This window comes from Malaclemys terrapin, chromosome 17 (assembly GCF_027887155.1).
Source record: "Malaclemys terrapin pileata isolate rMalTer1 chromosome 17, rMalTer1.hap1, whole genome shotgun sequence".
Lineage (NCBI taxonomy): Eukaryota > Metazoa > Chordata > Testudines > Emydidae > Malaclemys > Malaclemys terrapin.
Genome location: NC_071521.1, coordinates 21,798,410 through 21,821,106, shown reverse-complemented (window position 1 = coordinate 21,821,106; position 22,697 = coordinate 21,798,410). Strand labels below are relative to the sequence as shown.

General features: G+C 50.8%; 1 protein-coding gene across 1 annotated transcript in view; it reads right to left on the bottom strand.

Moving 5' to 3' along the window:
* Nucleotides 1-286: 286 nt before the first annotated feature.
* LOC128825399 (uncharacterized) overlaps nt 287-22,697 on the bottom strand; it is a 55,531-nt gene continuing 33,120 nt past the window's right edge. Inside the window, exons 3-5 of the mRNA XM_054007887.1 lie at nt 6,909-6,951; nt 2,490-2,944; nt 287-375 (exon numbers count right to left, since the gene is read on the bottom strand). Of these exons, the coding sequence (XP_053863862.1) occupies nt 287-375; nt 2,490-2,944; nt 6,909-6,951 (587 nt within the window). The remainder of the gene's footprint in view (nt 376-2,489; nt 2,945-6,908; nt 6,952-22,697) is intronic.

Sequence of the window (22,697 nt, the reverse complement as noted above, 5' to 3'; positions counted from 1 at the left end):
AGCTCCTTCTTGGGCTTTTCCCAAACTAGCCTTCCAAGCCACTACTGGCTGGGGCTGCAGATGGTGTGTGATGGCAGGGTGGGAGGCCCGTGGTCTGGCCTCCATCCTTTACAGCAGCCCCCACAAGGAGGAAGGTGAAAGACACTGGGCAGGTTGCATATGATGCTGAGAGATCTCGCTGGCATGACTCAGCACTGACACAGCTGGGACACGTGGCTGTACCCCCCGGTCCTTCACAGGGCAGGAAATGGATCCCTAAACCTTCCCTGGGCAGCTCTCTGAGCTGCTACTGATGCTCCAGATTCACGTCACGTTTATTCTTGTCCTCCTCTTCTAGCTGAGCCAGCCCCATGCCCAGAACCGTGGGGGGTGCTGCTGCAAGGGGCAAGCCCAGATGAGACCTAGCCCCAAGGTCCTGACCCGTCAGTCAGGAAAGCTCCCATGACACCTTATGTCAGGACTGAGATCCCTACTTTGAACTTTAGGGTACAAATGTAGGGGCCTGCATAAAAACTTCTAAGCTTAATTACCAGCTTAGCTCTGGTTCGGCTGCCACCATTTTCAATGGATTCCCTCCCTGGGAAACCTTGAAAAACCTTCACCAAATCCCTGGTGAAAACAAATCCAACCCCTTGGATTTAAAACAAGGGGAAATTAACCATTCCCCTCCTTCCTCCCACCAACTCCTGGTGAATCAAGATCCAAAACCCCTTTGGATCTAAAACAAGGAAAAAATCAATCAGGTTCTTAAAAAGAAGGTTTTTAATTAAAGAAAAAGGTAAAAATCATCTCTGTAAAATCAGTATGGAAATCAACCTTACAGGGTAATCAAACTTAAAGAGCTCAGAGGACTCCCCTCTAGTCTCAGGTTCAAAGTACAGCAAACAAAGAGAAACACTCTAGTAAAAGGTACATTTACAAGTTGAGAAAACAAAGGAAAACTAACACGCCTTGCCTGGCTATTTACTTACAAGTTTGAAATAGGAGAGGCTTGTTTAGAAAGATGTGGAGAACCTGGATTGATGTCTGGTCCCTCTCATTCCCGGAGAACGAACACACTCCCAAACAAAGAACACAAACAAAAGCCTTCCCCCCCCAAGATTTGAAAGTATCTTGTCCCCTTATTGGTCCTTTAGGTCAGATGCCAGCCAGGTTACCTGAGCTTCTTAACCCTTTACAGGGAAAAGGATTTTGGAGTCTCTGGCCAGGAGGGATTTATAGTACTGTACACAGGACAGCTATTACCCTTCCCTTTATAGTTATGACACGCCCCCCAAATCACAGATAGTGTTGGATGTTCGGTTCCACACTGGCTGTGATTTCTTCCTGGAGTTCTAGGAGAAAACAGAGTTAATAAGACACATGTACCTTTAGACATACTACTGATTATATAAAAACTAACAATATGTTTCATTCCAAAAACAATTGTTAACCAGTTAACTCTGGGAAACTTTCCCGGGAGAGTGCATCAGCCACTTTGTTAGAAGCTCCCGAAATGTGTTGTATTTCAAAATCAAAATCTTGGAGAGCTAAACTCCACCGAAGAAGTTTTTTGTTATTTCCCTTGGCGGTATGAAGCCACTGTAGCGCAGCATGGTCTGTTTGTAGTTGGAAACGCCGTCCCCAAACATATGGGCGTAGCTTTTCCAGCGCGTACACAATGGCATAGCATTCCTTTTCGCTGATTGACCAATGGCTTTCCCTCTCAGACAGTTTCTTACTGAGAAATACGACAGGATGGAATTCTTGATCCGGTCCTTCCTGCATTAAAACTGCTCCCACGCCTCGCTCGGACGCATCTGTGGTTACTTGGAACGGTTTGTCAAAGTCTGGGGCCCTTAGCACAGGGTCAGACATGAGTGTTGCCTTAAGCTGGTTAAAGGCCTTTTGACACTCATCAGTCCACTGAACTGCATTTGGCTGTTTCTTTCTGGTTAGGTCTGTCAGCGGGGCGGCGATTTGGCTGTAGTGGGGTACAAATCGCCTATAATATCCAGCCAAGCCTAAGAAGGATTGGACCTGTTTCTTAGACTTTGGAACCGGCCACTTTTGGATAGCATCCACTTTGGCCTGTATGGGATTTATAGTTCCTTGACCCACCTGGTGCCCCAGGTAAGTCACTCTGTTTTGGCCTATTTGACACTTTTTAGCCTTAACAGTTAGCCCTGCCTGCTGGATGCGCTCGAAAACTTTTTCCAGGTGCTCCATGTGCTCTGCCCATGAATCAGAAAAAATGGCCACATCGTCGAGGTAGGCAACTGCAGATTCTCCCAATCCTGCTAGGAGACCATCTACAAGTCTTTGGAAGGTGGCGGGTGCATTTCGCAACCCGAAAGGGAGTACATTGAATTCATACACCCCTGCCTGGGTGACGAAGGCTGACCTTTCCTTAGCGGGTTCATCTAGTGGTACTTGCCAGTACCCCTTGGTTAAGTCTAAAGTAGAGATGAATTGGGCATGTCCCAATTTCTCCAATAGCTCATCTGTGCGTGGCATTGGATAGTTGTCAGGACGAGTTACAGCATTTAGCTTACGGTAGTCCACGCAAAAGCGTATTTCCCCATCTGGTTTGGGAACTAGAACCACTGGAGATGCCCATGCACTCTTAGAGGGGCGGATTATACCCATCTGTAGCATGTCCTGGATCTCCCTTTGTATAGCAGTTTGGGCATGAGGTGACTCCCGGTAGGGTGGGGTTCTAATAGGGTGAGCATTACCTGTGTCAATGGAGTGGTATGCCCGTTCGGTCCATCCTGGAGTGGCTGAGAAAATTGGTGCAAAGCTTGTGCACAGCTCCTTGATCTGCTGTCGCTGCAGACGTCCCAGGGTCGTGGAGAGGTTCACCTCTTCCACGCCACCATCCTTTTTTCCTTCATAGTAGACACCTTCAGGCCACTCCGCGTCATCTGTTTCCTGGGCTGTAAACTGGCAAACGTTTAATTCTCTGGAATAAAAGGGCTTAAGAGAATTAACATGGTATACCTTAGGCTTTATGTTGGAGGTGGGGGAGGCTATGAGATAGTTAACAGCTCCTAGGCGCTCCTGGACCGTGAATGGTCCTTCCCACGACGCTTCCATTTTATGGGCCTGGAGCGCCTTTAAGACCATGACTTGGTCTCCTACCTTGAAGGACCGTTCTCTGGAATGTTTATCATACCAGGCCTTTTGCTCTTCCTGAGCATCCTTTAGGTTTTCTTTAGCAAGGGCCAAAGAATGTCGGAGGGTGTTTTGTAGGTTGCTTACAAAGTCTAGAATGTTTGTTCCTGGAGAAGGCGTAAACCCCTCCCATTGCTGCTTCACCAACTGTAATGGCCCCTTAACCTCACGGCCATACACAAGTTCAAATGGTGAAAACCCTAAACTGGGATGTGGTACAGCCCTGTAGGCAAAAAGCAACTGCTGCAACACGAGGTCCCAATCATTGGAGTGTTCATTTACAAATTTACGTATCATGGCCCCCAAAGTTCCATTAAACCTCTCCACCAGGCCATTGGTTTCATGGTGGTAAGGGGTGGCAACCAAGTGATTCACCCCATGAGCTTCCCACAGGTTTTCCATGGTTCCTGCCAGGAAGTTAGTTCCCGAATCTGTAAGGATGTCGGAGGGCCAACCTACCCTGGCAAAAATGTCTGTTAATGCCTGGCACACACTTTTAGCCCTGGTGTTGCTTAAGGGTACTGCTTCCGGCCATCGGGTAGCAAAATCCATGAAAGTCAGTACGTACTGCTTTCCTCTGGGTGTCTTCTTTGGGAAAGGACCCAGAATATCCACAGCTATGCGCTGAAATGGGACCTCAATTATGGGTAGTGGCTGGAGAGGGGCTTTAACCTGGTCTTGGGGCTTTCCCACTCGTTGGCACACCTCACAAGACCGGACATAATTAGCAACGTCCTTGCCCATTCCCTCCCAGTGGAAGGACTTCCCCAACCGGTCCTTGGTTCTGTTCACCCCAGAATGGCCACTGGGATGATCATGGGCTAAGCTCAAGAGCTTTACCCGATACTTAGTGGGAACTACCAACTGTCTTTGAGGATGCCAGTCTTCCTGGTGCCCACCAGAAAGAGTCTCCTTGTATAAAAGTCCTTGTTCTACAACAAACCGGGATCGGTTAGAAGAGCTGAGAGGCGGTGGGGTGCTCCGCGCCGCCGCCCAAGCTTTCTGAAGGCTGTCATCTGCTTCCTGCTCGACCTGGAACTGTTCCCTTGATGCTGGAGACATCAGTTCCTCCTTGGACTGTGGACTGGGGCTTGGTCCCTCTGGAAGCGATGCAGGTGCTGGGGCTGTTTCCATTGACTGTGAACCGCTGTCCGCTGGTGCACTATGTGGTATCTCAGGCTCTGGCTGAGCCTCTTGGGTAGGGTTATCTGCTGCTTCTGCCAGTTCAGGCTCGCTGGTGCCCTCTGGCGTTGGAGTTGTAGACGGGTTTGCAAGCGCTGGACTCAGGGCTGGCAATGGTTCTGGTGCTGGTTGCGTTGCCAGTTCCGGTTCTGGGACTGGCTTTGGCTGGGTCTCTGGGATTGGATCCACTACGGCTGTTGCAGTCGTTGGCAGAGGATCCAGTTCCACCACCTTTGTCTGGGTCTCCGGTAACACAGACGGGGCCCTGGTGGACGGCTCAGGAACAGGGATGGGGGTGACAGCTTGCTTAGCCTGGCTGCGGGTGACTATTCCCACCCTCTTGGCTACCTTCACATGGTTGGCCAAATCTTCCCCCAGCAGCATGGGAATGGGATAATTGTCATAGACTGCAAAAGTCCACATTCCTGACCAGCCCTTGTACTGGACATGCAACGTGGCTGTAGGCAAGGTTACAGATTGTGACACGAAGGGTTGAATTGTCACTGTAGCCTCTGGGTTGATGAGTTTGGGGTCCACTAGGGATTGGTGGATAGTTGACACTTGAGCCCCAGTGTCCCTCCAAGCGGTAACCTTCCTTCCGCCCACTCTCAAGGTTTCCCTTCGCTCCGAGGGTATGAGAGAGGCATCTGGGTTTGGGGATCTTTGGTGTGATTGGGGTGTAATGAACTGTAATCGGTTGGGGTTCTTGGGGCAGTGAGCCTTTATATGTCCCAGTCCATTACATTTAAAACATCGCCCTGCTAAGGTATCACCGGGACGAGGTTGGTTGGTGGAGACTGGTGTGGTGGGGTGAGAAGGCGTCTGGGGTTTCCCTTGGGATGTGGGTGGGGCCTTGGGTTGTCCCCGGTGGTAAGGTTTTGTTTCGGCTTGCCCCTTCTGATATTCGCTCCAACTGCTACTAGTTTTTTTCTTTTCTGCCACCTCCACCCATTGGGCTCCAATCTCCCCCGCCTCAGTTACAGTTTTGGGCTTCCTATCTAGGATGTACCTTTCTATTTCCTCAGGAACACCCTCTAAAAACTGCTCCATTTTTACTAGGGAAAGCAGATCTTCCAGAGATTTAACATTTGCTCCTGATACCCAGGCATCACAATTTTTGTCAATGTGGTAGGCATGACGGGTAAATGACACATCCGGTTTCCACTTTAGGGCTCTGAACCGCCGACGGGCATGCTCGGGTGTTAGCCCCATTCTGAGTCTGGCCTTGTTTTTAAAAAGTTCATAACTGTTCATGTGTTCCTTAGGCATTTCAGCCGCCACCTCTGCTAAGGGTCCACTGAGCTGCGGCCTCAGCTCTACCATGTACTGGTCTGCAGTGATGCTGTATCCAAGGCAGGCCCTTTCAAAATTTTCTAAGAAGGCCTCAGTATCATCGCCTGCCTTGTAGATGGGGAATTTTCTGGGATGGGAAGTGGTACCTGGAGGGGGGTTGTTAGCATTGGCTGGTGCATCCTGCTTAGCCTTTGCTACTTCCAGTTCATGCTTCCTTTCTTTTTCTCTCTCCTCCATCTCTTTTTCTTTCAGCTCCATCTCTCTCTTGTGGGCCTCCTCTTTGGCTTTTTCTTCTCTTTCTCTCTGCTCTGTCTCGAGTTTTTTTAATTGAAGCAGTCTCTGATGTTTTCTTTCATTTTCTTCTGCTTCTAGTTTGGCCAGTTCTATTTTGTTAGCTACTTCTTTGGTAGTCATTTTCCTGTTTTCTTGTGCTGGGTAACCCCCTTTGCAGTTGACAAACTGGGAAGCTCTCAGCTCTGGCTGCTGCAGAGTTAACAGTAACTTTCTAACTAGCTACTCCCGAGGATGTAAAAAGAAAAAAAAAAAAATTCAGCTTGTAAATACCTTTTACCAGTCATTTGCTAATTGAACCCTTCTCTTAACAAAGGACCTGTAAAAAAAACTTAACACCTCTGCCTTCAGGCAAGGAGAGATAAGATACGCATCTATCTACTTCTAGCTCGGCTTTCCAAGCAGCTAGAAGGAAAAAAAATCTCACTGGCTTTTTGGGTATAAAATGATCCCACCGCTATTCACCATGTCAGGACTGAGATCCCTACTTTGAACTTTAGGGTACAAATGTAGGGGCCTGCATAAAAACTTCTAAGCTTAATTACCAGCTTAGCTCTGGTTCGGCTGCCACCATTTTCAATGGATTCCCTCCCTGGGAAACCTTGAAAAACCTTCACCAAATCCCTGGTGAAAACAAATCCAACCCCTTGGATTTAAAACAAGGGGAAATTAACCATTCCCCTCCTTCCTCCCACCAACTCCTGGTGAATCAAGATCCAAAACCCCTTTGGATCTAAAACAAGGAAAAAATCAATCAGGTTCTTAAAAAGAAGGTTTTTAATTAAAGAAAAAGGTAAAAATCATCTCTGTAAAATCAGTATGGAAATCAACCTTACAGGGTAATCAAACTTAAAGAGCTCAGAGGACTCCCCTCTAGTCTCAGGTTCAAAGTACAGCAAACAAAGAGAAACACTCTAGTAAAAGGTACATTTACAAGTTGAGAAAACAAAGGAAAACTAACACGCCTTGCCTGGCTATTTACTTACAAGTTTGAAATAGGAGAGGCTTGTTTAGAAAGATGTGGAGAACCTGGATTGATGTCTGGTCCCTCTCATTCCCGGAGAACGAACACACTCCCAAACAAAGAACACAAACAAAAGCCTTCCCCCCCCAAGATTTGAAAGTATCTTGTCCCCTTATTGGTCCTTTAGGTCAGATGCCAGCCAGGTTACCTGAGCTTCTTAACCCTTTACAGGGAAAAGGATTTTGGAGTCTCTGGCCAGGAGGGATTTATAGTACTGTACACAGGACAGCTATTACCCTTCCCTTTATAGTTATGACACCTTATGTAAGGGCAAGGAGGGCATCCTGGCCAAACTCCAGTCTGTGCAATTACATCCTGTGTCTCTAACCCCCCGGAGCATCAACCCAACGCAGCATTTAGCGTCACTCCTCGTCCGAGTGTCATGGGGTGTTGCTGGGCACTCCTTCCACCCCAGCGCTTGGCACATCTCTGGCTGTGCCTGCACCAGAGCCAGCGCCGACACACGCGTGCTAGCTTTGACTGAGCCAACGTACAAAAAACAACGGCACCGGCAGCAGGATGGTCTAGCCAGGCCAAGGACAATCCCATCTAAGACCCTAGGTACGTAGTCAGGTGGTTAGCCTGTCCCACCGCCCACGCTGCTGCGGCTTGTTTTAGCATGTGTACATCTACCCAGGCTGGGAAATACACCTCCAGCTCCCTTGGCGGTGGAAAGGAGGCTGCTTCCTGTGGGCTGTCAGTTCTGTTCTGACTGCCGCGCCTCTCACACTGAAGTCAGCTAACGCCTCAGACGCAGACTTGTGGCTGAAGTTTCCACTTACAAAGCCGGGTTGATGCTGCGGCTGCTCTAGTTTTCCAACTCGTGGTAATCGTGGTAATCCCCTAATTTACCATCAGGGGGAATTGGCTGTGGTGGCGCTGTGTGGCCCTGACACAGTGAGCCTATGCTGTCATCCCTACCTGACCGGGAAAGGCACTCGCGTACCATCGGGAGGGTGGGGTAGAGCAGAGAGGCGGGAGCAGGAGATGGAACATTTGTCTGTGGGTTGGCTGAGTGCCACCCCTTTGGCAGTGTGGGATGCGGCAAGCAAAGGGTTAAGTCTTGAGCAAGAAAACTTGCCCCCAACAATGACCCTAGGAGCGAGCCAGGTGCAGGGGATTGCTTCCCCCCGGGCATGACATGGAGAGCAGCTCGTGCCCCCACAAAGTCCTGAGAGCAGAGCTGCTGTCATTGCTCTGGTTCAGCCCTAACATTACGGGGCCAGGTCCTCCCATCCCCTGCACCTTGGGGGGTCAGTTCCCTCTGGCACCGTGTGTGGCAAATGCTGCCCCTGAGGGAGAGAGGGAGAGACCCTGGTTTGGCAGCACTCTACGCCCACTTTGCCCATGTGGAAATGAGCCCCCGAGAGGCTGGGCAGAGAATCAGGCCATCTCTGGCTCTTGCAGCTCCCCACTCTAATGGTAGAGTCACCCCAGCCCCATGTTACACTCCCACACCAGGAACAGTTTTAAACCTGGAGTTTTATTCAACTCAGTATAACCCCTTCCCCGCACAACTTGCACGAGCCCCAGTGCTGCTCAGAGCACACACAAGCTGCTGCTGCAACAGAGCTGTCCCCTTTGCCCCCTCCAAAGGCCTTGCATCCTTGAAGGGGCAGGGCACAGGTATAGCCAACCCTGACGTTCCCTTCTGAGTGCTACACCCAGTGCTGCCGGGCGAATACGTCGTCTGAGCTGCAGCCATCCACCATCAAACTATGGCCCCCGGTGCTATGTGGGAAGCAGCAGGCCTGCCACAACAGCCCTACTTGGCCTTTGCATCTTCCAAGCATTTTGCAAACATTACTCGTGGGAGAATTCTGTGCCACTGCTCACATGCAAAATTCATGTTCCCCGCAGATTTCTTTGCATCCCCGCAAAAAAAAGGGGAAGCAAAGAAATCTGTGGAGGACACGTGTCCCTTCCCCGGCCGCCCGGGCACATCTGTTCAATTCCCACAGGAGCATAAAACAGATGTAAAAGTTTTAAGGTTCCTTTCCAGTGCCAGAGTGGGGTAAAGGACCCCTATCGTAATGACAGTGAGGGAATCCTCAGCTCAGAAGATCTATGGGCTTTCTTGCTTTTTTCATAGGCCCGAGTGGCACAATGGAGTTAGATTACAGCTCCGGATCTATTTTATTTCATGTTCCCGCTCTCCTCCTTGGGCTCTAGCTCCTCTCAACACACCGCTGGCAGGGAGCCCCCTCCCTGCCCCGCGCTGTTATTCCATGTAACAAGAAGACTCAAGCTTTCCTTTTAGAAGGGGTTCCCTCCAATCTTTCTTCAACAGCCGGCCCATTGTATTGGCCCACCGGGCCCAGAGGCTGGGAGCATAGGTGCTGACTTTTACTTTTTCCCCGGGGCGCTCCACCCCATCTCTGCCCTTAGGCCCTGCCCCCTCTCCGCTGCTCCCCCCAAGGCCCTGTCTTTGCTCTGCCTCTTCCTGCCCCACTCCGCCCCCTCCCCAAGGCCCCCACCCACCCACCACTCGCTGCTCTCGGCCCTCCCCCAAACCCCTGCCCAAGCCACCAAACAGCTATTTGGTGGCATCCCTGTCAGCTGATCGGCGGTGCCCCGATTAGCTGATCAGAGGTGCCACCAAACAGCTGTGGCTGGTGGGTGCTGAGCACCCACTATTTTTTTCCCCCGGAGCACCCACGGAGTCGGCGCCTACAGTTGGGAGAGCTAATGGCTGGGAGGTTCTGACCAGCACTGGCCAGTCTCTAGCCATTCGTCTCTCAAAGAGTCAGAGAAATGAGAAGGGAATGAAAAGAGAAGGAGCTGTGGGACCAGCTGGCCCGGGGGTCAGGCATGTGCTCAGGCCAGCCTGGGTTTCAAGCAGGTGCTTGGGCCGGCCAAGGGTCAGGGCAGTTCGGACAGGGCTCCTCCGGCCACATTCAGGGAGGGGGACTTGGGGCTCAGGGGGGCAACAGGGGGTAGAAGGGGCAGGGCCAAGGGGCTAGCCTCCTTGAAGGGGGGTTTCACCCGCCACCCATGCTCCCTGCTCACCAACCCATATCCCAGTCCCTCCTTAGCCACCTCCCCACTGTCACAGGAGTTCTGTATAAGGGATGTGGCTAGGGACACATGTGCATAGGTATGCCGTCGATATAAAAGCACCATCCGCTGGTGCACAGGAAAATGTAACATCGTTCATAAGGGCTTGTCTAGACATAAACCGCTACAGCTGCACCATTGCAGCGCGTCAGTGAAGACACTACGTACGCTGATGGGAGAACCTCGCGTATCAGTGTAGGTAATCCACCATCTGTCAACCTCGCGCTGTCTACACAGCGGGTTAGATTGGCTTAACTGCATCGCTCGGGAAGGTGGAGTTTTCACACCCCTGAGCGACACAGTTCTACCAACCTAATTGCCTAGTGTAGACGTGGTCCAAGGTTGTAGGACCAATGAAGTTGCCATTGTGCACTGCAAATGGCTACACAGCCCCTAACAGTCCCCTGGGAATTAGCCAGTCCCTGAGGTTCTTGACGCCCCTTTGTTTCCTCTCCCATCTCTGTGCTTTTTGCACATGCTCCTCCTCACTCAGTGGAATGACCTCTCTCTAATCCAGTTTGTCGAGTCCCCAGTCTTTCCTCATTCCGATCCTTCCTCTCCCATGGTGCCACAAGACATGAGCTCGCAATGATGAAGCCAGACAAACACCTTCACTTGCTGGCAGTTCAGATTTTTCACTTGCACCAAAGCCATAAAAATAAGGGAAAGGCCAGCTAAGATGCATTTGCCCCCTTGTCCGTTTCACGCCTCCATCCACTTGCAACAGAGATGAGCAAATAATTGATTTGTCAGTTTATTGGCTGAACTGAAAAATCCAGGGGAAAATAGTTTTGTGTTGAGCAAAATGCTTAGGGTCAAACAAAATGTTTTGTTCAACCCAAATAAAAAGATCTCTTCTCTTTTTTGTTTGTTTGTTTGTTTGTTTTGCTTTGTTTAGTTTTCGGGTGTTTTTTTAGATAAATCGTGTTACATTTCAAAATTCCATGTGGTTTCAAAATGAAAAATCAAAACATTCCATTTAGAAAACTTCAAAACGAAACCTTCCAACGTTTTCAGTATTGTTGCCCCTTTTGACCAGAATGGCTAGTCCAAGTTTGGGTGTTGTAGTGTGGAGCAGAAATTGGTGGTTGGCCCGTATTTCTCTGCTGCAATTGTGTTTATTTACAATGTACAAAGTCCAGTGTCTCCAAACACAGAAGAAATCAAACTGCAAGAAACAGCCTCTTTTGCTCACAGCACCCCGAGTACTCTCTTCCGCAGCACCCCAACCCAAAAACCTCTCCCCAAGTTTCTTCCAGAGTCAGCCACTTGCTTTGAGATGCTCCTGAGAATGTCTCCTTCTTTCTTACCTGTTCTCATTTTCTTTGTGTGCTGCCTTCCCAGCCCCATGCCTCCCGCCAACCCAAAGCAACACTCAGCCAAAGCTTCTGGGTGGATTCATGCATCCTTTTGTCTTAGGTGGGGACTTACAGTTCTGCTAACTGAAGGGTGACTTCACCCCTACCCATCTCAATTTCACAGCAAGGGTTCACCCAGCTAACAACAATATTTTTTCCAGCCAAAACTATTTGACAAATTCAACCCAAATTTGCAAATAGGTCTAGTCAGCCCGAAACTGCATTTTTGGTGAATAAATTGTTAATCAAAAAATGTAGCCCACCTCTCACTTACATCCAAAGGCAGGAAATCACCAGAAAGAACCACTCCCCCCAGGCTCCAACCCCTTGGGGGACATCAGGTGGGCAATGCCCAAATAACACTGACTCTAAGGAAAGAGTATTCAACGAATGCCAGGAGGAGCGGTGGCGGGAATCCAGGCAGAAATGGAGCTGAAGGGGTGGCAGTGGAACAAGCCAAAAGCCTACTCTAGTGCAGTCCCCTGTGTGGACACTCTTAATTTGGTTTAAGACGAAAGTGGCATATGGGGTTTGGCACCAGTTTAATTAAATCAGTGAATATGCACAACTGTAGCTAAACCAGTGCAACTTTCTCCTGTAGACCTGTCTCTACTAATGCAACTGACACACACCCAACGCTAATAGCCGTAAGTCCAAGTTCTCAGCCCACCATGCCCCAATGCACTGAGCTCGGTTGGAAATATGGCACTCAGCCCTTAACCTCAATGTCACAAGCGAGGTATTATTCACTTGTCCCTGTGTGCTGCTCACTGTTTGCTATTCATTCATTATTGCCGTATTTAGAACTTCCAGTCATCCAAGCAGAAGCAGAAACCATGTGATTCAGCTGATCAATCCCAACCCACAAATCATCATCAGTGGAACTGAACAGTCAGCAAACAGCAGGGATTGAAAATCCTTCCTCCAAACTCCTCAATGAATCCTTTTAAATAACCAAGCTATAGCCAGGCAGCAGACGAATCACAAACACGCACTGGGGATTGGGCTCAGACTGAATTCTCCGACAGCTCTCAAATTACAAATCACAGCAGGGCTGGTTCAGGCACTGCTCTGCCAGGGGATCGGTGTGGTTCCAGGCAGCTCCCTGAGTGGAGCTTCCAGAGCAGAGCTTACCAGCTGAGTCTCTGGGTGGATGTTTGAGATACTACAGGTTTCAGAGTTGCAGCCGTGTTGAGATACTACAAACATGAATCTCTGTTCCCAGGTGTTGATAGGAGGCCCATGTACCGAGCTGCTCAGAGCCCAGCCCTGTCTAGCATCTCTCCCAGCCTGTCTCCCAAGGCATTCACGGACCAGGCAGAGGAGTGGCAGGAACTTGGGCAGATCATGAACAACTCCCCAAAGCAGGGAGACTCGGCTGGCTTGTCCTGTTGAGTGGTGCTCAGAGGTTACAAACATGATCAGCCGTAGCCTCTTTGAGGAAGTCTCCATAGCTGTCACTACGATGCCCTCTGCAATCGCACCAACACCATGTCTCCCTCCAGCCCTCCATGCCTACATCTCTAGTACTCTTCCGGCACCAGAGACAATGCCAAATGCCATTTGCAGCCATCTGTACCTGCCAAAACAGCTCCAGAAGGTCAAACAGCTGCTTTCTTCATCAAGATTACCTGCCAGAAACCATCTCCGGCTTTAGAATACTCAGGTATCAATTTCAGTACCTTGGTAATGCCTGGATTTGGTGGATGGTGGAGATTCTGGCTGGCTGCCCTGCGAAAGGCCTGAATCTTGACATGACTATATGCTGATAGTCTTTAAACACAGACAGTCTGTTCTCACTTAACTGCCGGGGCACAATTTAAAATAAACTGGCTACTTGAAAAGGCAATTCCTTTGTCCCTGGCCGGTGGGTGCTCAGCTGCCATTTTGGAAGGGCAACGGAGGGGTGGAGAAGGGCAAAAGGGGGAATAAAAAAAATGGAAGGGTGCATTAAAACATGTATTGAACTCCCTTCCCTTTCCTCGCCGGGCTCTGTGTCTGGGCATGGTACAGCTGGGTCTCAAGGTGCTCTGCACCCCCCTCTGGATCCCCCTCCTCTTCATCACTGGCCACTGCCAGGCCTCCTTCCTACAGGTCTGGCAAAGTGGGAGTAGGTCCCTGCCAAATATGGCATCCAGTGGTAGAGGGCTTATTCCTTCACCCTCCCACTTCCCTGGTCCTTCTCGCGTGAACAGAGAGCGACAATACCCAAAGTCCAAAGGGGCAAACAATTCGATGTTTATTGGGGTGAACTTCCAGGAAGCTTAAATCCAAGTTCCTTTTTCCTTATTTTCGAATCCCAACTTACTTCCTGTTTGCCCCTCATTTATATAGTAATATTCTCAGCTATACCTTAACCAATCATTTTACTGAAATCTATCTAACCAATCCTAACCTATTGTAACATAATTGTCTAACCAATTATATCCAACTACTCAATTAACTTACACCTAGCGAAATTAATTATACAGCAGACAGAAACAATTAGAGAACCAGACAGATTAACAATAGAAAAGTAGGGGCCATGAAGATAAAACACAGAAATGAGGGTTTCACAACCACAACTATTGAGAAGTGATTTCTTGCCAGACAGGATGCTATCAAACTAAGTTTTCTTTAACCATCTTCTAGGCTCTTCCCTTTCTCTGGAGGTGTGTAGTGGGGCAGGTGCCCCACTCCCTAAATTTGGGCTGCAGCAGGCCAGTGGGCCTGCACAGATAGGGAGCCAATCAAGGAAGGCCTTATAGGGAGCCAATCAGGGCCCAGATTGGAGGGAGCCAATCAGGACCAGGCTCAGCCCTATAAGAAGGCTGCTCAGGACAGGAGCAGGGATTCTGTCCCAGGCCTTCGACCGGGGAAGGTCTGTCTCCAGGCTGGGAGACTAGCACCTTGGGGAGCAGAGGGTAACTCCAGCCCGGAGTCTGTCAGGCTGCAGGCCCTGAAGGGAAGGGCCTAGCCGGTGCTAGGGGCCGAAGGGGAAGCAGCCCAGGGACGTGGACAGACGGAGGGAGAGAAGGAGGGCAGGATGGCTGCCACTAGAGGGTCCCTGGGTTGGGACCCAGAGTAGTGGGGGGGCCTGGGTCCCCCCCCCTTTCCCCCTTGCCTTGCACCTGGCTGACGGAGCGGCCATCTAGAGCTGCACCAATCCCCTGCCAAGAGGGGAGTGACTTTGAGGGTGCAGTTGGCCACATCGGCCAGGATGCAGAGAGGCAGCTGATTGATCCCCCTCCGGAAGGGGGCAAGGATGGACTAAGGGGCACTGCCAGAGGGCAGTGGCTCGAAGCGGACGCCGCGAGCTTGGGAGCAACGCGGGACCAGACATGCCAACTGAGGGCGGGACGACGGACGGGACACCACCAGGAGGGGGCGCTCCACTGGACAGAGCTAATTCCCGAGACAACCAGTAGGAGGCGCCAGGTGGTGAGTCCAAACCTCGTCACAAGGTGATAGATCGGATCACCTTTCTAACAGCCCCAGATGGCCTTATTTTGATATGACTGGTTTGAAATGTGTGAGGATGTGACCGGTCACGTCCCAGTTTATGGCTGCTCCCAAAGGCTTAGCCAAAGGCCTTAGCTTAAGAACAGGGCCTCAGACTGTCACAGTGAGAAAAGGCCCTTACACAGACAAAGTGATTCTGATTCTTTCTTTTATACCTCTAGAACTAGCTAAGTGATAAACATAGACCTACATTCTTAAAGTACAGGCCTACAGCCAGGCCTGAATATCTATATCCTAACATCCAGTAGCAGCGGCAGGTGCAGGGGCTGGCTGGCTGATTTTCGGTTGGCCCCCCTTGTTTTTTGATAGGATCGCTGCGGCTCCTCCTTCACCCAGCATTGCTGCTCGTCCCTGTTGTACTCCAGCTCGCTCCATGCCCTCTGCAAGGTCTGAATAGCCATTTTTATTTCATCAGCTATTCCACGTTGCCCCTTCGCCCCACAGACTCAGGAGGTCTAGGACTTCTCTGCTGGAACTCGCAGCGGCAGGCGGTCTAGCCGTAGCTGACCGTGAGCCATACCTGAGTGCTTGCCAAGGTGGGTTAGCAGGAAGAGAGACATTTTAAAGGGGGCCGGGGGGGACTTGTGGTCACAGTGACACCTGGGCAGCAGAGTTCAAAACTGGACCCACAGCAGTCACTCTTGTGGGGCTGGGGCACTACGGGACTGCTGCTAGCAGTACAGGTAATGCAGCATGCACATTGGCATTCTCCGGGTAAAACAGTGCCAGCGGATGGCGGATGTCTTTCAGGGAGGCTGGATTCAGCCGCCAACAGAAAGTCAGGGTTTTATTAGCAGGACCTAACACTGGTTGAGGACACACACAGAGATGTGTTTAACTAGGGTTACCATATTTCAGCAAGAAAAAAAGAGGACGGGAGGAGCCCCGCCCTAGCCCCGCCCCTGCCCCTCCCACTTCCCGCCCCCCCAGAACCCCCAACCCTCCCCCCGTTCCTTGTCCCCTGACTGCCCCCTCCTGGGACCCCTGCCCCTAACTGCCCCCCAGGACTCCACTCCCTATCTAAGCCTCCCTGCCTCTTGTCCCCTGACTGCCCCAACCCTTATCCACACCCCCACCCCCAGACAGACCCCTGGGACTCCCACGCCCCATCCAACCACTCCCCACCCCCTGACAGCCCCCCCCCAGAACTCCCAACCCATCTAAACCCCTCTGCTCCCTGTCCCCTGACTGCTCCGATCCCTCTCCCCACTCCTGCCCCCTGACAGCTCCCCCCCAGAACTCCCAGCCCCCTACCCCCCCGCTCCTTGTCCCCTGACTGCCCCCTCCTGGGACCCCTGCTCCTAACTGCCCTCCAGAACCCCACCCCCTACCTAAGACTCCCTGTTCCTTGTCCCCTAACTGCCCCCTCCTAAGACCCCCCCCAACTGCCCCCCAGGACCCTACCCCCTACCTGTACCCTGACTGCCCAAAACTTTCTCCACTCCCCCCAAAAAGCCCCCCCCGTTTCTTGACTGCCCCCTCCAGAACCTCCCTGCCCCTTCTCCTGCCCCCCCTTACCCTGCTGCTCAGAACAGGGTGTTGGGCTCTGTGCAGCCGAGCAGGACACGTGGCTGAGCTCCCCAGCACAACAAAACCCGTCCCTGGCCCTGCACAACAAAACCCGGTCCCTGGCCCTGCACAGTGCTGCCGGACTGGGCTGCAAGGGAGCTGCCGGCTCAGAATGCAGGGCGGATCCGGCTCCTCTACAGCTGCTCCTGAGTCCAGCCCGGGACTTCCCTGCAGCCCTCCCAGCCACTCGCTCTGCTAATCCCGGACATTGTGAGTGCTTTACAAATTCCCCCCGGACGCTATTTTTAGCACACAAAAGGAGGACATGTCCGGGTAAATCCGGACGAATGGTAACCCTAGTTTAACTGGTAAAACTTTCTAGTCTAGGCCAGGCCTAACACCGAAAAGCCTGCGCTTTTGGGAGTCCGGGCAGAGTCTCTTCAAGGGATGGTAAAAGGTAATGGGAGCATTCAAAGCTTCAGTTAGGTGTAAGAGGTCAATACATATGCAGAGTGTGCCTGGCTTTTGAATAGCCACCCTACTGCTGAGCCAGTCTGTCCCGTGTCTGAATTCCTTGGGACGTTCTGGCCACACTTCCTCATGACACATGCATTCCCCCTGCCAAACGCAGTGGGGCAAGCTAAGCCGATTTAAGCCAGGTTTAGACTCATGGAAGAGTGGCTGCACATGCATTTGCACCGGTTTAACATTACACCTCTAGTCAAAGCCGTGCATCTTGGGGGTGTAAAGCAGGCCTGTGCATGCACGGTTGAGTGGAGATTTTAATGCATGACAGCCATGATCAACACGGGGGCCAAATTCTGCTCCTATGAGATTTAGTGCTGGGGCGTGGCAGTGTGAGGAACTGAGAGTCTATGTATTTGAGAAAGAGCCAGTGACCGCTGTTCTTCCTGCTGATCGCTATTGTCACATTGTTTCCTGGGGCTCTCCCAACTCCCTCTTGTATCCACCTGTTATCTCACATCTGATACTTCGATTGTACGCTCTTTGGAGCAGGGACTGGCTATTGTGTTTATACAGCACCCTGATCCATTACTGGGGCGCCGAAGTGCTGTCAATCATTATCATTGTCACACTGTCTGGAGTGGCTCTCAACAGTGAGTGACTATCTCAGGGCAGACTGTCGGAAAACAAGGGCAGACACCCCAAGCTGGTGGTAGGTTCTATAATTAGATTTCACCAAGCCAGGATCAAATGTGAACTCCTGGGTCACTGTACCAGTCTTACCATGGAGTCACACACACTCCCCTTAGACCCTCCAGTCTCTCCTGCCACCCACACAAACTGAACTTTGTGATAACAGTCACTTAAACCAAAAATCACACACAGCAGGCTGCTCCCAGTCCCAAGAGACAAGTCACTTACCCCAGATCAACTGGTGCTCCAGATCTCACACCAAAGATAATGCTGGCAGCCAATTCCATAGTAAACTAACTAAAGGTTTATTAACTAAGAAAAAGAAATAAGAGTTACTGAGAGGCTAAAAAGCAAGTCTTGCATCTGAAGAAGTGAGGTTCTTACCCACGAAAGCTTATGCTCCCAATACTTCTGTTAGTCTCAAAGGTGCCAGAGGACCCTCTGTTGCTTTTCAGAGATTCAGACTAACACGGCTACCCCTCTGATACTTGAGAGGCTAAAGTAGGTAAAATCTAATAACAGGTGAGCCACAGTTTGTAATTCCAAATGGCAGCCGAGATAATATATGGAGATATAACCTATCTCATAGAGCTGGAAGGGACCTCAAAAGGTCATTGAGTCCTGCCCCCACTAGCAGGACCAAGGACTGATTTTTGCCCCAGATCCTTAGGTGGCCCCTTCAAGGGATTGAACTCATAACCCTGGGTTGAGTAGGCCAATGCTCAAACCACTGAGCTATCCCTCCCCCGAGCTGTTGTAAATCTGCCAGTTTCCCAAAAGTCTCTCAAGTCTATTTAGAATAACTTTGGGGATCTCCGTCTTCTTGTTCAGTTAGTCCTCCTGATTAGAATCCAGGCAGCCCAGAGATGAAGGATCTTTCTGTGAATCCATCCTTAGATCTTCTGACAGAACACAAGCTGACAATGTCTCTACCCATGTGGGCTTTTCCTTTGATGATGATGAGTGAGGAATGCACTTAGGCTTTTGACCTCCAACCATGATACTTAAAGGCAACTTGCTTCGAAATTAGCATTTTCTGTTAAAGTCCTTCATCAGCATGTCACAAGATTTTTGAGGGGTTATTTAGTTACCTGGATATACACAGTGTAAATGTCTGCTATTACATTATAACAGGATCAGATAAGTGAAAACAATACAAGTAACATCCTGCTAGTTTTCATGAAGTTTCACCATCTGAATACACACTTATACATTACTCACTTTGAGCTATACTAACACACAAGGCCCTGATCTGACCTGGTTTGCCAGCGTCACAATCATCATCATTGTCGTCATCACGAATGTATCAACTCTTTGGCTGCTCAGTGGAGTTTGTAATACCATATTCCTAAACGTACCCACTTCGTGGCCATTATAAAGTCTGCCACCTGCCTGGTGGAGTTTATAATGGTCAGAATTCCAGAAACAGCAAGTTCCCAATCCTTCTGGATCTGACAGCGTCTTTGCCGAATGTGCCATGAGCCTAGAAACAGCTGTAATAGCGGTAATCCTAGAAGTAACCAGTTCAGAACCATTACACACGTGGTGAGATTGTTCTGTGAGCACGTAAGTGGCTGGATCTTGACCATTCTAAACGTGTGGGTCTCGATACTGTTTTATAGGAGCTGCCAGAGCAGAAATAGCTGCCTTGCAATCATACATTCTGCTGGCTTCTTGTCAGACTTTTTAATAGCTTCCAGCCTTGAAATATGTTTACTCCCCTTGCTAGAGATGACTGCATTATGAACTACAGCCAATTTATTCAACTGGGGGTTGGGCAAAACCTCATTGAAGCTGGTGACATGCCAGCTGCCCTTAATTCAAGAGAAACATAAGAAGCAAGTAAACTCCTTTTTGGAGTGAGATAGCTGAAGCAATAGGAGCCACTGCCCAAAACACAGGACACATGCAAGGCTGGTCAGAAGCTGAGTGGGCAGAGTGGTTTCTTTGTGGGCTGAATGGAAACATGGGGGCTGGATATTGTTGTCATGGAGGTGAGTATCTGGGAGCAGAAGTAGACGGCAAGAGGAGCACTGATAACGTGGCTCTGAGAGAAAGCCAAGAGAGAGCTTTTTTGACCAGAGTGCTGGCTGGAAAGGGGCTTGGAGCTATGAGCAAAGAACCCACTCCCTGTTGTTTGAGTCCCTGCTGTGTGCAGGGTAACAGCACTTTGTGGACATTTTGGTAAATAAACAGGATTTCATCAAAGAAATTCCTTCGTCTGTCATCAACTTCTTCTAACGGAAACAACCCGCGAGGCCCCAAATATTGGCTAACTGCCCGGGTCAGAAGGGATAACACAATGTACGGCAACCACTTTTCTCTTCGGGGATCCTTTCTGAACACACTTTGTTCTCGATAAAGGGGTTTGTTCTTCAAAATTGCTTGGCACACACTTTACACAAGCTGAACACAAACTCTGGGTTCTTCAAGAATTTGTTACCGTGGGTATCCACTATTTGTTATTGCCACTATGGGACTGGTCACCTTAGTCACATGGCATTGTTTCTGTTTCCTGACCGGGTACATGTGATTGTCAGAGAGTCTGAGGGCATGATCAGCCGGCTGGGCATTTGATTCCCTCAGGGAGAGGGTGGGAATAGTGTGCAGTTAGGAGCAGCTAGTCTGGAAGGATTAGAGAATTGTAAAGACATTTTCCATCTTTCCCTTGCCTGAGACATCCCTGCAAGGAGAATCAAGCTATTGTAATATTATATGCAGAGACAGATTTAAAGTTAATTTCTCTCATCACATTCCTAAAATATTCCTGCATGCGGGACGCGTATTCTGGTCCCAGCCGCAAAGAATGTGGAGAATCTTTCTGTGTCTCATTTAATTGATTCTGTCATGTGGTTCTGGCCAAGAGCTCGCCACAATTCTAGCCACAGACTGGAATCACAGGCCCTTGTTCACATTGCGTACCTGTGTTAAGGGCTGATCCATGTCCCATTGATGTCAATGCAAAGCTGCAGACACACAGACTTCAGTGGGAGCTGGATTGGGCCATGTGACAGGGCGTACCTGGCCCTTCAAGGCTCCCTGCTGGAGGTCCTGCAATCCTACTACACCCCGCCCCAGGAAGGAGCAGCGGAGGTGGGTCCTCCAGACCTACCTAGAAAAGCTGCACAGGAGCAGCCAATCAGAGTGCAGCAGGCTCAGATAAAAGGAGCTCCAGGTGCTGAGCAGGACAGTTCCTGGCTGGGGGCAGAGGTGTGAGGTTGGGGGGCTCCACTCTGGCCAGAGGAACTTGACGGGCTGATTTACTGGCCCTGAGAATGAGAGGCCCTGAGAACTGTAACCCTACAGTGAGGGGTGGAAGGAAAGGGATAAGGAAATAGCAGCAGCGAACTGGAGGCAGCGGTATGGGGCTGCTGTGTACAGGGTCCCTGGGTTGGGACCTGGAGTAGTGGCCCAGTTTCCCACACCAGCCACTGGGGAAGTGACCTAACCCCCAAAAAGGGGACAAAGCTTGTTGAGCAACCCAAGGGTTAAAGGGCCCAGAGACAGGGCTGAAGACCCTGGTGAGGGCCGACAGCGTGTTGGACTTCTTGCTACCCGGGAAGGGTTCATCCAATTGACTGCATGACTTGGCCGGAGGGCTGAGCCACTGAAGACTTGCCTAGTGAGGTCGGCAACCTACTGGGGGCATACTGGAGTGGGATAACGATTGCAGTACTACTCCCAGCCACTAGGAGGCACTCAAGAGGTGAGTGCCCCATCACAGGCTCACAGTCCTAGGGCCCATAGTGCTGGGATGTTGTTCTGTGTCCTTTACCATATAAAAATATTTCATTTATAATAAAAGTAGATTCAGCGTCTCCTCCAAAGCTGGCACAGTGGGCGAGACACCATTGACTTCCATAGGCATTGGATTGGACCCTCCAATTCTCCGTCACCAGTGATGGCCACGAAGCGATTAGTAACTGTGCAATTGGCGTTTGTGCACGACCCTGTTCTGTTCCTCTGAGTGGCCTGCAAAGAGACTGGGGAACATTGCTTGGTTCGTTAACGCCTTTCCTGGTCATCAGCACGCTGTGAACTGGAATGGCAGCCCTGTAGGGACACATATAGACAGTGCTAAGATGAGCACCTCCAGTATAGCTCCCAGCCTGCTCCTGCTGCTAGCCGCAGCCACACATGGGCGGCGGGTATCAAAAGCCAGGGGAGGTTAAGCCTCCCCTAACCCAGGCTGTGGCCCCACTCACGCTCTGCCCTGAGGGCCCGCCCTCACTCCCCCCTTTCCTGAAGCCGGGAGCTCAGCTGCAGCTGGCAGCCTGGAGCTCGGGGCTTGGGCCAGGGGCTGGGACGGCCAGAGGCGGCTCAGGCTGGCTGGCGGCCTGGTGTTCAGGCCAGTGCTCAAACCAGGGCTCTTCCATCTACGAGGGGGGTGGAGGGCTCAGAGCTCCGACCACGGGGCAAGGGCAGGCTCGGGCCTCTGGTGGAGGTAGGGCCTCAGGCGGAAGGGACTAACCTCCTCGAAGTGGAGGAGGGGGTCACCCGCCACCCATGCAGCCACAGCAACCTGCTGTGTCAGAATATCGGTCTGGTCCGCACGCTCTGACCGGGCAAACCAAGAAGCCTGGGCTTGTTGTCCACCCACAGGCCAATACAGATGCAGTCAGTGTATCTGAAGTGAATGAGCCATGACAACATAGAATCATAGAGTATCAGGGTTGGAAGGGACCTCAGGAGGTCATCTAGTCCAACCCCCTGCTCAAAGCAGGACCAATCCCCAGACAGATTTTTGCCCCAGATCCCTAAATGGCCCCCTCAAGGATTGAACTCACAACCCTAGCTTTAGCAGGCCAATGCTCAAACCTCCTCATCAGCAAGACAAGTGTTAATGGTGCCAGTTACTCCTGAGGAAGCAGTAGCAGAAGAGAGGTGCATGAGGGTCACGGCAGGGCAGCCCAAGACATGGAGGAGGAGAACAAAGAGGCACTCTGAGCGTGATGATCATCAGCAGGTGCTCCCTGTAGAGAGCCTGCCAGCCACTGTCTTAGTCCCATGGAAAGCACATGCTGCCTTTATTCTGCAGGCTATTTGATTTCAGATAGCCAATGTGGGGGCCTCCAAGTAGGAGCGCGACTGAAGGGATCTAGTCTTGGTATTTGGGAGTCGGCATGGAGCAGGCAGACCGGACAAGAGCCAGCCTTGCATTACCAGGC